This window comes from Pinus tabuliformis, chromosome 7 (assembly GCF_031772625.1).
Source record: "Pinus tabuliformis cultivar Carrire ecotype Pingquan chromosome 7, CPIR1, whole genome shotgun sequence".
Classification (NCBI taxonomy): domain Eukaryota; kingdom Viridiplantae; phylum Streptophyta; class Pinopsida; order Pinales; family Pinaceae; genus Pinus; species Pinus tabuliformis.
Window position 1 is genome coordinate 335,851,049 of NC_142293.1, and position 13,024 is coordinate 335,864,072.

Here is a 13,024-nt window from a genome sequence, read left to right on the forward strand (position 1 = left end):
TAAATAAATAGATAAATAAATAAAAGTAAAAAAAAAAAAATAGACCAATCGTTTTTAAAATTAATTAATTAATTAAAAAAATAAAACATTGATAAAAAGAATAAAAAACAAAAAATAAAAAATAAAAAATATATATAAAAAAATCTAACCCCAAATTATTAAAAATTCGATAAAAAAACTTAAACATAATTTTTTTTAAGTAACCAAAAGTAACACAAAAACCAAAAAAAAAAGAAAGGAAGGAGAAAATAAATAAAAAACATGGAAAAAAAATATAATTCAAAAACCTAATTTAGGAAAAAAATAATTAAAAAATAAAAAAAAATTCAAATCCGGAGCGTTTTCTCCATAAAATTAAAAAATTCAAATCGAAAGGGTTATCCCTAAAGAGTTAAAAGATTCAAATTAACAAATTATAAAATTCAAATCCAAAGGGTTATCTCTGAAGAATTAAAAGATTCAAATTGACAAATTATAAAATTCAAAACCAAAGCGCTGGACCCCATATGTAGCAACTTCTGGTATGGAAAGCGCTTGTTTAAAATTGACTTTATTTCAAGGCAAGGACGCATAATTCTATATATCATATGGAGAATCTGTGAACAAATCAAAGTTTTCGACTGATAAGATGTGGCATTTTGTGGTATGCTTGTATTAGTCAAAGAAATTTGTCGGTGTTATGTCGTGTCTTTTACCGTTGCTCCAAACCCAACAAAGCCATAAACTAGCAATTGTACCAAAAGGTACAAAGAGAGGCCGATAGGATTATTAAATTATAATTGTTAAATTTCACTAAAAGAAATGTTGGTTCAAGTCTACAAAGAGCAAAGAGATTTGATGTTTGGAGTTCTATGCTTTTTGGTCACTTCTTTAAATACAAAATAGTTACGACTCTAGAAAGTAAATTTACTTGCAAATCCAATACATCAAGATTATGTAACCGATAAAGCGCATCTGGTATACTTCCAAAAAATTTATTATTGCTAGCATTGAAAACAGATAAAAGCCCTACCTTGGCAATCTCAGATGGAAGCTTACCTGAAAATCTATTACAGTCAATTTGTAGGTTAGATAAATTTCTAGCATTGCCAATATCTTTAGAAATGCTTCCTTCAAAGCTGTTAGAACCGAGATGTAGCAGCGAAACTCTTGGCAATCCCCATTCCAAAATAAGAAATATCAATTTTTTACCTCAATCATTTCTATTCCAAAATATTTCAGAATTCAAAATAAACCCTGCAAATAAAAATGCAAACAAATTAACCTACCTAGAAGTATGTTCTCTTTTGCATTGCATTTATGCTAAAAGGAAATGAAATGCAAAAAAGCAGGGTGATATTGCATATGAAAATAAATGGATAAAAAACAGGGTGATATTGTATATGAGAATAAAAGGATTTGGACTTTTCTGTATATGGTGTTTCAGTTTCAATGCCAAAAATCTGCTAGAGCGGTTAAGAGGAAAGCGCTTAATGTTTGTTGGATACTCAATAAGTCAAAACCAATGGGAATCCATGGTCTGCATGGTCTGCATGCTTCAAGCAGTGTTTCCTAGCAATAAGAAAACTGTTAGTCAACAAGCTTCAATATTCAAGGCCCCGGTAAGCTGATAAATGCATGCTTCAAGCAGTGTTTCCTAGCAATAAGAAAACTGTTAGTCAACAAGCTTCAATATTCAAGGCCCCGGTAAGCTGATAAATGTAGTTTCCATGGATAGTTGTGCATTTGATTATATGGTGAGTAATGAAGTCTTCCAATCTTCTTTCTCTTAATAGGTTTATGATGCTTCTGTGGAGTTTTTCTGGGCTCCACTTCTGGAAACAAGTTTAAGAGTTTGACACAAGGTACACCATAGTTATTATGATTAAGTTGGATGCAAAGTTGAGTAGAGTTGATATGTAAATATAGGAAATAAATATATAGTATATGGCAATGCCCACCACACTCATCATCAGTGATTCAGTGCAGACAATGCCATGATTTTGAAACAGGGAAGGTAGAATAATTTGATACATTCTCTTGGATTCATAAGATTTCTTGTAAACCTTCTGTGTGCCATTTCAGTAGCATCCAAGAATAGCATAATATGCAATTTTAAATATAGCTGCTAATCTTGCAGCCTGCTATTATTTTATTTATATCTGTTGCAATGTTTGTTTTTCTTGCTATGTCATCTCATTTTGAACTAAAGGAACATGTGCTTACGACATTTTCAGGCTATACAACTCACAGGAGGCTTACAATTAAGGCCCGAGTCATAAGAGATGGAAATCTAAGCACTTCATCAAGTTGGAGGCAACCACATGTTTGAGAGATCCAGAGTCTGCAATGAATTCACAGGATCGAGCAAAAGTATGCTAAATTTAAATGTAAGTACTTGTTGGTTGTCAGAATCCCGAAGCTGCGAGTAGAAGAATAAAATGTAGACATCATCCAACAACTCTTCCCCACGCTAGAAGTGTTAGAATAAAATGCAAAAGTATGCTAAATTTAAATGTAAGTACTTGTTGGTTGTCAGAATCCCGAAGCTGCGAGTAGAAGAATAAAATGTAGACATCATCCAACAACTCTTCCCCACGCTAGAAGTGTTAGAATAAAATGTAGCCACCACGCAACACAGTCTTCCCCAAGCTGGAAGTATTAGGATAAAATGGAGCCAGCATATAACACACTCTTCCCCAAGCTAGGAGTTTTAGAATAAAATATCGCCAGCATACAACACTCTAATATCCCTGCCACTGTGATGCTGTAGGTGGCGGAATCCATTTCGCCATGATAACCCAAGATTTCCACCCGACCCCACCAGCAAGACATGGGCAACCTGAGTTCCCGAGCCTGCACGCAAGAAGCAAAACGATTGGCAGAGCCTCCATCTCCGGGAATCTGAACCTTGGCAACGTATAAAACACCCCGACTTTGCCATCTAACCAAGAACTGTTGGCAGAGTCTTCAGCATTCTTCAAAATAAAAAATGATTTAAACTTATTCGAAGTATATTGATTTAAACCCTACCGAAAGTATATTAGCCTTAACCCTAACAACTGATATTTGTTATTTTTTTTCCTAGAGAGGTCTACAGTTCAAATCTTTACAGGAAAGACGAGGGCAAGAGCATATGGAAGTGTACGTTCCGAGGGCAAGAGCATATGGAAGTGTTACCTTTCTAAAGAATTAATTTAAAGCGAGAAACAGGCCAGAACCCTAACCTGCAACTGAAAATTCCGAAACTTCTCCTGGGAATTAGTGATGTTGAAAGCCCTGTTGCCACTGGTGCCGATCTCCGGCCTTTGCAGCTTACGCACGCAGTTAGCAGAAGCGTCCACCCGTTGACGTCTGGCAGCGACGATGCGCCGACCACTGCAAGGTCGAGGGCTTGCTGCGATCCTTCTCCCCTCCATATTCAAGAAGGTCAAAGATAACTATTCTCCCTTCGCAGCAAACAACAGCGTCAAAAGAAGCCTCTGCGCCGCGACATCGCAGCAGCAAATATTGCACAGATCGAACCCTAGGGACTCCGTTTGCATTTGAAAACCAACTGGGCCATGTTATAGATTCCAGATGGCGTAGCAGAACCCTTCGGAGACCCTTGCCAAGCCCATTCTGCAGACGAAAACAAGACCATAGCCCCTCACATCAGAGCAACTGTAACGGAAACCGCGTGGAGGGTTTGGATTGATAGACACCACCATTCAAAGGGGAAACTGCGCATTATGGAGGAAACGGGCAAATGGGTTTCTCATGCTGTGTTCAGAAGTCCACTAGAAGACTTGGGCATGGAGATCCAAGAGGCGTGAGAGCTCGGATTGGCTGGTACCTTTCGATACCGGTTGAAACCAAAACGAGGAGGATCAAAGAAGTGATGGAACGTAGCTGATAGTTGTTTTCAAATTGGCGCCATCTAATGCGGGTTACGTGGACCACAACAATTTAATTTTCGCTTAAGAAACCATGCCAGAGTTCAACCGTAAATCGAAAGTGTTCACGCGTGTTCACGCCAGGTGTCAACCTGAGATTGAAAAGGACGACGAAGGTCTGTTTCAATAGGAAGGCCTATCGGCCTAATTAACAAACATTCACGAATCCACTTGCAAATTCTTTTGATTATGTAGTGGCTTCGGACGTTGATTGAGTGGTTGATGAACCAAGTGACCGGGTAGACCCTAGAGCCAGAGCCAGAGCCAGAGCCATCAAAGGTGGTATGTTTCTCTATATTCCCTCAACGCAAAAGGGCCTATGCGACCTTTTGGGGTTTGGATGGACTTTTTGGTGCCAAGGCGGCGAATCTCGTCGATTATCGAAATCGACATAATTTCTCATTGGAATCCTCAACTTCTAAAAACAACACTCACTCTCTTGTCTTAAGAATTTTTATACCTGCAGAGTATATTGTAATTAGTTTGGGTCAAAATGCTTTGACTCTTGATTGATTTTCAAATTCTTAGAAACTATTTCTAAAATTTATTAAAGTTTTGGTAAAATTAAATATTAAACTTTTTTTTTAGAAACTAAAAATTGTTTTTTGAATTTTTGAAAATTGAATTTCTATTTTTTTATTGGTGAATGACTAGTTTTATGTGGTTTAAAATCCTCTTTTCATAATTAAAAATTATAAAAAAAAGCCTCTAATATTAATTATCGATTTATTTATTTATTTATTTTTCCAAATTTATAGATTTTTCCATAATTAATATTTTTTTTTCTTCCAAAAAAACAATTGTAATTACGTTTCGGGCTTTCATAACCATGGAAACTAGCGGATTTAAAAAACAAAAGCAGCAACGTTGCATAACACATTGTTTTTTCCCTTTCTATTTTCTTTGTATTTTTCCCTTTGTGATTTTTATTATTGAATGGACTTGGTTAAATCATTTTCCTCAATAAACCTTACCTATATTATATATTTTTATAATTCAATTTTAAATCATGATGCAATATAAAAAATAAAATTTAAATCAACACTATAATAAATAATATTTTCTTTTTTGTCTTCACAATTTCAATCATAACTTAAAAATGTAAAATAAAAAAATAAATTTTAAAAATAATTGCACTCACACTTAAGCCTTTGTGTAACTATTTTTTATTTTTTATTTTAATATACTAGACATTGTAATTTTTTATATTAGATATTTTATTACATATGAATTCTTTGTCACACGATTAAGACAACATGAGATACTTCATATCAATTTGATTTTTTTGACATAGAAATTCTATCATCGATTATTTATTTGTCACTGAATTAGCATGAACATAAATTTAAAGTTAAATAAATAGTTTGTTAGAATAATTAGCTTTTAAAAAAATTATTTATATCATATATATACATTATTTAATATAAAAGTAGTAGGCATTGTAATTTATCCTCGTTATTTGGTGTCATAAGCTAAAGGTGGAATAAAATGTGCACAAGCAATGTTGGGGCTAATGTTTCATCCAAAATTATCTATGCACCTATCTCAGTTTTGCTCCAAGATTATCTAGTCCATTAATTACTTCGTTACTTCTATTCATTATATTCAAATGTGTTTCATTATTAACTTTATGAATTTATTCATACATTCAATAATTCTTATCGATTACTTTTTGTATAAGAGGTAGGTACTATACATATTATACTTGTTTTTAATTTTATTTTTAATTATTTTATTTTTTATTTATTTATTTTTATTTATTTTTATATTATATTATATTTATTTATTTAGATTTTTTTTTTTTTTTTTTAATTTATTTTATACTTTGGTTTGGTTTGGTTTTTTATTTTTTCAATAATTTAGTATATTGTTTACTTTGGTTTTTTTTTTTTTTTTTTTTTTTTTTTTTTTTTTGTAAGCTGGGGTGGGACTCTCCGATTTACATGTCCATTATGTACCCCTCTACAGGGGAAGGGTAGCCCAAGATTTGAACCCAAGACTTTCGGTTCGGTGAGACTTCATTTCCACGGCCCTTTGCCGCTTGAGCTACTCCATGTGGACTTTATTTATTTATTTTAATTTTTAATAACACTTTATATATTTTTTAGAAAAGTTATTTGTTTATCTATATATATATATATTTATAATTTTTAAATAATTTTTTATTTTAACTTATTTGTATTATTATTATTTTTTTCAATTGTTTATTTTATTTTATCTAATTATTTCATTTTTTGGGTTAAAGTTGTTTTTTGTTTCATTATTTTTACTAAAAATTTTATTTGAATCATCATTTTTGGGGAAAAAGTTCAAATATTATCATCTTGGACATAAGATTCATAAAATTTGTCATTTTTTCAATTTTTGTTTAATTGTTTTTATAAAAATTCTTTACTTGACATGTCGTTTTTAGCGAAAAAGTTGTGAAATGTGTATTCTTCAAATTTATTTCACACAAAAGTCATTGATTGATATTAATTCTGGTCAAATTGGCCCAACCTGGAGGAATGGTCAAGTAGGTTCAAAGGGCATATCGAAACGATTACATCGCTTTATGGTTCAATCTCTCCTGGTAGGTAATATGGAACGAATGGTTTCTTGGACACATTCATCTTACATTTCAAACCATCTCCCAATTTTCTTGGAATGGATTGGAGACATTAATCATCAAGCCTTTCCTTTCAAATTTAATCATAACTATCTCAAAGATAAATATTTTGACTATTTGGTTTGCGATCTTTGGGCCCTTAAAGATACCCCTAGGTGTGGATTATCTTGCATATAATTCATTAGTTATAAGCTCAATGAACTGAAGAAGGAAGGCCTCGAATTGGTCAAGAGAAAGAGAAAGGAAATGATAAACAAGTTGATCTCCATTGACATCTAGATTAAAGCTCTGTTAGATCCATTGGATCCATATTTTTTCTCTCTTGCCACTAAATAGAATATACTAGCTCTAGAAGCATGACAAAATCAAATATTAAAAGCCCAATAAGAGGACTAGAGGTTGAAGAGTAGGGCTACATGGGTGGTTGAGGGAGATAAAAAGTCTCGGTTTTCCACAATCAAGCTTCATTCAGAAGGAAACATAATGCAATTTGGTTTTCCTTAGACAATTAAGGAACCCTTGTCTATACACAAAAGGACATCCAAAGAGAAGCAATTCGCTTCTACATTTCACAATATAGAGCCCGTGATGGTTATTATTTTGATAAATAGGTGGAGGTCATCAATCTATTTCCACAAATCATCAAACAGTAAGATAATAACTATTTAGAAAATCATGTTACTAAAGATGAGATTATGATGGTCCTTAAAGCTTTAGTTAAGGAAAAAATCCCTGGACTAGACAGATTGTCTTTGGGGCTTTTCCTCCACTTCCAGGAGATTATGATTGATAAACTTTCAACGATGGATAAGGAATCATGCCTTCAGTGTAAGATCATGGGATCTATTAATGCAACATTTTTAACTCTTATCTTGAAGGTGTTGAATACCTCCTCCTTCTTTGAAGATCACTCAATATCCCTTTAAAATACATTTTATAAAATGATCTCAAAGCTCATTAGAAACCAGATTAAACCTTGTCCATCAAAGCACATTTATTTCGAACAATTTGGGTTCCTAAAAAAAAAGGCATATTCATGATGCAATTGCAATTACTCAAGAGTGTATCCATTCCATTAAAACATGTCAGTTAGAAGCATACCTAACGAATATTGACTTGATCAAAGCATTCGAATGCGTTGATTGGGAATTCCTTACACTGCTCTTACACAAGATTGGATTAAGGTTTATATTAGTAGATTGGATTATGGAGTGCATAATGACTGCAAGTTTCATGATTATTATCAATGGGCTTCCTACAAATTTCTTCAAGGATTCCCATGGCCTTCGGTAGGGTTGTGCTTTGTCCCCACTTTTATTTTTGATTATTATGGATGGCTTAAGTAGAAGAATTAAGGAAGGGCACTCTAGAGGCATTATTTCAGGCAGTAGACTATCTAGAGGGATCTCACTTACACATATGATGTTCGTTGATAACATCATTTTGATACGGAAAGAAACTAAAATAGAATGGTTGGCATTTCATTGGATTCTAACAAGATTTGTTTAGGCTTTGGGTCTTATTATGAGAAAAGACAAATCCACACTCATTACATTGAACCTAGAGGATCCAAAGATTCAGGAAATTTCCATGGTATTTGATGTTCAAGTCATTTCATTAGATGTTGGTTTAAATACCTGGGTTTTAATTTGAAGCCGAACAAATATGACTCTAAAGTCTAGAAATGGATTATCAACAAATTTGAAAATAAGTTAGCGTAGTGGTCCAACAAATAGTTGACTATGGGAGGTAGATTAGTCATGATAAAATTTGTGCTTCAAAATATTTCTATTTACTGGATGCATATATACAAGATTTTGAAAGTGACTATTAAGAGAATTAATTTGATTATTACTAGGTTCTTGTGGGTAAGACATGGAAAAGCATAGAAAATCCATTTAGCTCAGTTCGAGGAGCTTACTAAATGGGTGGAAGCAAGAAGTTGAGGTATCTTATATTTTGAATGCCTCAATTTAGATTTACTGACGAATAACCTTTGGAGGGATGTACATGGAGATGGATTATGACAATAGATCATTAAAATTAAATATCTCAAAAATCATCATATGAAAAGATGGATTGATGAAGGCGTTCTAGAGAAAAAAGTAACATCCCTCTCATGGAGAAATATGATGTTGACAAAGCATTGCCTATTTGGTAACTTAAGATGGAATATAAGACATGGATCACAAGTGGAGATTGGGTTGATACTTATCAAAGGTATGTTTGGAAACAATATACTTTCGGTTCCACTACCCAATCAATTACACAATAGTGGTTTTTACTTTTTAAATCAAATCCATATTATGCAAGCGACAAAGTTGGGTAGTTCATCATGGCTAGAAGCTAGTCAATTGGGACTATCAAGTTTGATTGCTGACGAATGGGAGGAGCATTTCCTTCAATTACGTTTGGTGGGTACCTATCTCTCTTTAAGGGAGGATTCATTGGATTGGAATGGATGCCACAGAGGAGATAAATTACAGGTTCAAGAAATTTATAAACACATGTCATAGGAACGAAGATGGGGCAGCAAAGATCTATGGTTTTGAACAACTTGGAGTTGGGATATTCCTCAAAAGGTGAAGATTGTTATATGGTTGGTTTTTTGAGAACAAATTCCCGACATGGGAAAAAAATATTAAAAGGGGATTTTTGGGTCCTGGAAGATGTTGTTATGTTTCCTCAACAACGAAGACACCACACACCTCTTCCTCCAGTTCCCTTTTGCCGTCTCTATGTGGATTAGGGTTCTCCAATTACTAAACTTAAGCGCCAACCGAATAGATCATCCATTGAAGACAACCTTTCTTTGTGGTTCAAGGAGAATGGAGTATATAGGTCATTATCATTCCATATCTTGTGGAGTATCTAGAGAGCTAGGAATGATAGGACTTTTAATGAAGTGATTCCTAAAGTGAGGGACACTTGTTAGAAGGCCTTGACATATTTCTGGGATATAGGTCTTATTAAATATAAGATACCTAGTCACAACCATCAAATGAAGGATGTGTGGGAAAGATACCCAGTTGGTTGTTTTGATGGGGCTTCTTCTAAAGAGGTATGTGGCAGTGGGGTGGTTATATCATTGAATCCATATGAGTTTTACCATTTTAATAGGTATAGTGGGGTGGGCTCTAATAGTAGAGACAAACTATTGTATCTTCAGGGCATTTTATCCTGTGTCAATTGGTTGGTTCTTGAGGAATTGGACATATTCAATGACTCCAAAGTGATCATCGATTGGGTTGAAAAGAGATCAAAATGAGAGTCACCTATGTTGAAAAATTGGAAGCAGAGTGTTACCGGGAAAACTAGTGTCTATTCAGAACTGCTAGTCCCACTAAGACGGGAAATTATCTTAGAAACAAACAAAGTAAAGCTACTTGTGTTTTCCTTTACGAGAGATAGATGAGAAAGAAGCAGAGAGTACCAACCTCAGTCTTTCACTTGGCTCCTTACTTGTTTCCTTTCCCCTTTGACAGAATCTCGTAACTACTTCCTTACTTGTCCCACTTCAAAGAACACCTGTAGAATCACAGCAACATAATACCATCAAAGCATAGATCAACACAATATTCAGAGATACACAAGAATATGGAGGAAAACTCAAATAGCTTTATTGATAAAAGTAGTAGAAGAGAGGATTACAACCACTTGGTCTGATCCAGTGCCATCCTCCCATCTTGAAAGCCTTCTTCACTGCATACAAAACAAGATCACCCAACAATGTATTCAAAGAGAAACCAATAGCACTTCTTTGCAAATTACCAAATTCCAACCTCTGGATCTCTGGGATGAGGGATCCATATATATATATTTGCAGGGGGGTGAGTCAGCTTCTGGGATTTTGATTAGTGTCATCTCTCTAATAGTTCTTGGTTCCACTTGGAGATTTCATGATCTCTTGCTCATCCTTGGGCGAATTCAGGGAGGCAAGTGTCAAATGAGCAGCTTCTAGAAGATTCTCAGGGTCTCCACCTAGCAAACTGCTTGTGCCATTTGTTTGCTCTCGCTCATCGCACCCTACAGAAGGGCTTTCCAGTATGCATCGCACTTTTTGCATGTGGTAGGTGAGATGCATCGCACCCTTGGCACTCAGCAGTTTGTATGGTCCTGCTTTGACCAGTTATGAGTAGTTTTTCATGGAGAACTTCTGGGAGATGATGCAATCAGCTGACCTTGCTCCTTTAGGGTATGAAACAACACTTTTAGGGACTTAGAAGACCTTGGTTTATGGACATATGTGATTGGGGTTGCAGTGCCCAAATATGTCTATAACAATTGCCTCCTAAAGCATGAGGTCGTAAATCTTTTGATGTCAAGTGAAATGCTTTATAATGAGGATCTGAGGTTTTTCGAACTGGAAGGTGACCTGTAATAAGATACAATACAATACATTATTTTTCATAATATTTTCATGATCTGGCTAAGGCGAGCATTCCCATGCTCAGCTTGATAAATTCATTTTCATGTACATAGGATAGACAACCGTCTGTGTGCAGACTGATGATTCTGGTAGAGCCATCATCCCTTAGTTTGGATGATTATTTGTGCAGCAATGATGTACATTTGATGTCTTTATTTTCCTGAATATATCGTAGCCCGGATGGATGAAACTAGATCCGGGGTCTTCAAAACTCGTTCAATCTTCGCCCGAAAGTACAAGTCGATCCATGTGAAAAGATGTTCTGATGTCGAACATGGAAGGACATCGCTTGATTACCAGCCAATGATGTAAGCTGTTAACAGGCGCGAGAGGAATCACCGATGATGATGATGACCCTCAAGGTACTGCAGTACAATTCACGTGGTGTGAATACATGAGTCGATGTCGAACACCACGCAAAATCTTTCGGTCGAAGGCCACTAATGTAAACCTGTCGCCATAAGTGAGAAACTTGCCATTGAGGCATGAAAGCTTCAAAGTACTGAAAGGGTTGTTCTTAGGTCGGCTTCTTGGATAATGAGCTGATGTCGACAAGAAGTGACCCGTCATAGGAGGGCATTAATGTATCCCACATTTATGACACAGAACGGAGCAAATGATTTTGTAGAGGTGAAAACAATCTGATGATACAAGGTTCAGGGTGGCGGTCATGAAAGAATGAAGCATGAAGGTATTGCAGCAGATGAGACACAAGCTAGGTAGGTGAATTCTCTGAGGGACTTCTCTTGAACATATCGGCGACACTGAAATGGATTGGTAGTGTTAACCCCAAAAGTGGATGGTACGATGGACCAATGGTGATGTGACCGGTGAATGGAATAACCCAACTCGACTCAATCATGGTGATGGAGTGAAAGTGTCATGTTCAAGGGTGACCTGCTACCAATAAATTTTCTTCAAGTTTTCTTCCCAATTTTCCCCAGTCATTTCTGACGAGTACCTCTTTATTTTTGTCAAACTTGAGGAGGATAACATATGCTTGTTCTATAATTTTCCCTTCAGGCAAACTTGTCGCTATGTTTTAACGAGCCTAGCGACAGTGAAACTCGCTCTTGTCTGAATGGACAAGTTTGTCGCTATTGTTTTAACGAGTTTAACGACAAAGATAACTCGGTCCTTTTCAATTTTAGAGAGTCTGAAAAGAGACGGAAAGGAAACTCCAATATTCCTTTTTCGTAGTATAATCCCTTAAGTCCGAAAAAGTATAAAACAATGTGAAAGGGATGACTTTTCGATAGTTTTAACGAGCCGAACAAGACAAACGCTCGATATTTTTGTGTAATAATCCCTCAGGTCCAAAAAGATTAAAATCTAGAGGAGGGATGGCACTTCCAATCACTTTAATGAGCTGGAGAGGCAATATTTTTATATTTTACGAGTCAAATGAAAAGAGCTTAAAGGAGACTCATTTTTGAGGAACGAGTGATATTTCGGGTAGCAGTTGGTGCCAGGTGAGGGTTGGAACTTTCCAATCACGGCAGTGTTTAGAATATGGCTAACAAAATCACTCATCGCAGCTATTCCTCAAAAGGGGTAAACAATCAAATGGAGGTGATAGTAAGAACACAACCAAGGCTCAGAAGCTGATGATAATGCGTTCGCAATGGTTATTTAGCGGAGGTCGGTTTGTTTTTTAATGAGCTTAAACTCTGGTGAAACATATGCTCATTGCTAGGTTTAATTTTTAATGAGTTTGAACTTTGTGTAAAACTGCTCGTTGCTAGGTTTAATTTTTAACGAGCTTGAACTTTGTGTAAAACTGCTCGTGATAATGGTCATTGATATTCAATTCACCGTTAACACTATGTTCTTTTGACGGTCGTACTACTTGTTCAATTGCTCCATCAAACTGATTAGAAATGAGGACATATGCTTAAAAAATGAGTTAAAAAACTAATACCCTACTTTAAATTACGTGAAAGGTAACTTAAAAATAGTTTTTTACCCCTCATTTTACCATTTCATTTGGAGTTGTGACTGTTGGAGCTCTGGAGGTGTTTTACCCGTTGATTTTCATCAGCTGATTCCGAGAGATTCTGTGGACGATTTTCG

The 13,024-nt window shown here is 35.3% G+C and overlaps 1 protein-coding gene across 2 annotated transcripts; it reads right to left on the reverse strand.

Moving 5' to 3' along the window:
* Positions 1–946: 946 nt before the first annotated feature.
* LOC149247324 (uncharacterized) lies at positions 947–3,901 on the reverse strand. 2 transcript variants are annotated; one of them, XM_089455870.1, is made up of 2 exons: positions 3,207–3,901; positions 947–1,236 (listed from the first exon to the last, which is right to left on the reverse strand). In XM_089455870.1, the coding sequence occupies exons 1-2, from the start codon at positions 3,396–3,398 to the stop codon at positions 1,225–1,227; spliced, it is 204 nt and encodes a 67-aa protein (XP_089311996.1). In that variant the 5' UTR covers positions 3,399–3,901; the 3' UTR covers positions 947–1,224. The 2 variants fall into 2 exon arrangements, with proteins under 2 accessions (XP_089311996.1, XP_089311995.1); XM_089455869.1 differs by lacking the exon at positions 947–1,236 and adding an exon at positions 2,325–2,957.
* Between the last annotated feature and the right edge of the window lie 9,123 nt (positions 3,902–13,024).

What these genes read in the sequence shown, in the direction of transcription:
- LOC149247324 (XM_089455869.1), bottom strand. Translation starts at nt 3,398, where the DNA reads ATGGAGGGGAGAAGGATCGCAGCAAGCCCTCGACCTTGCAGTGGTCGG. An exon ending in TTCGGAATTTTCAGTTGCAG is followed by an intron (nt 2,958 to 3,206) that starts GTTAGGGTTCTG and finishes TTTATTTTGAAG; the next exon opens with AATGCTGAAGACTCTGCCAA.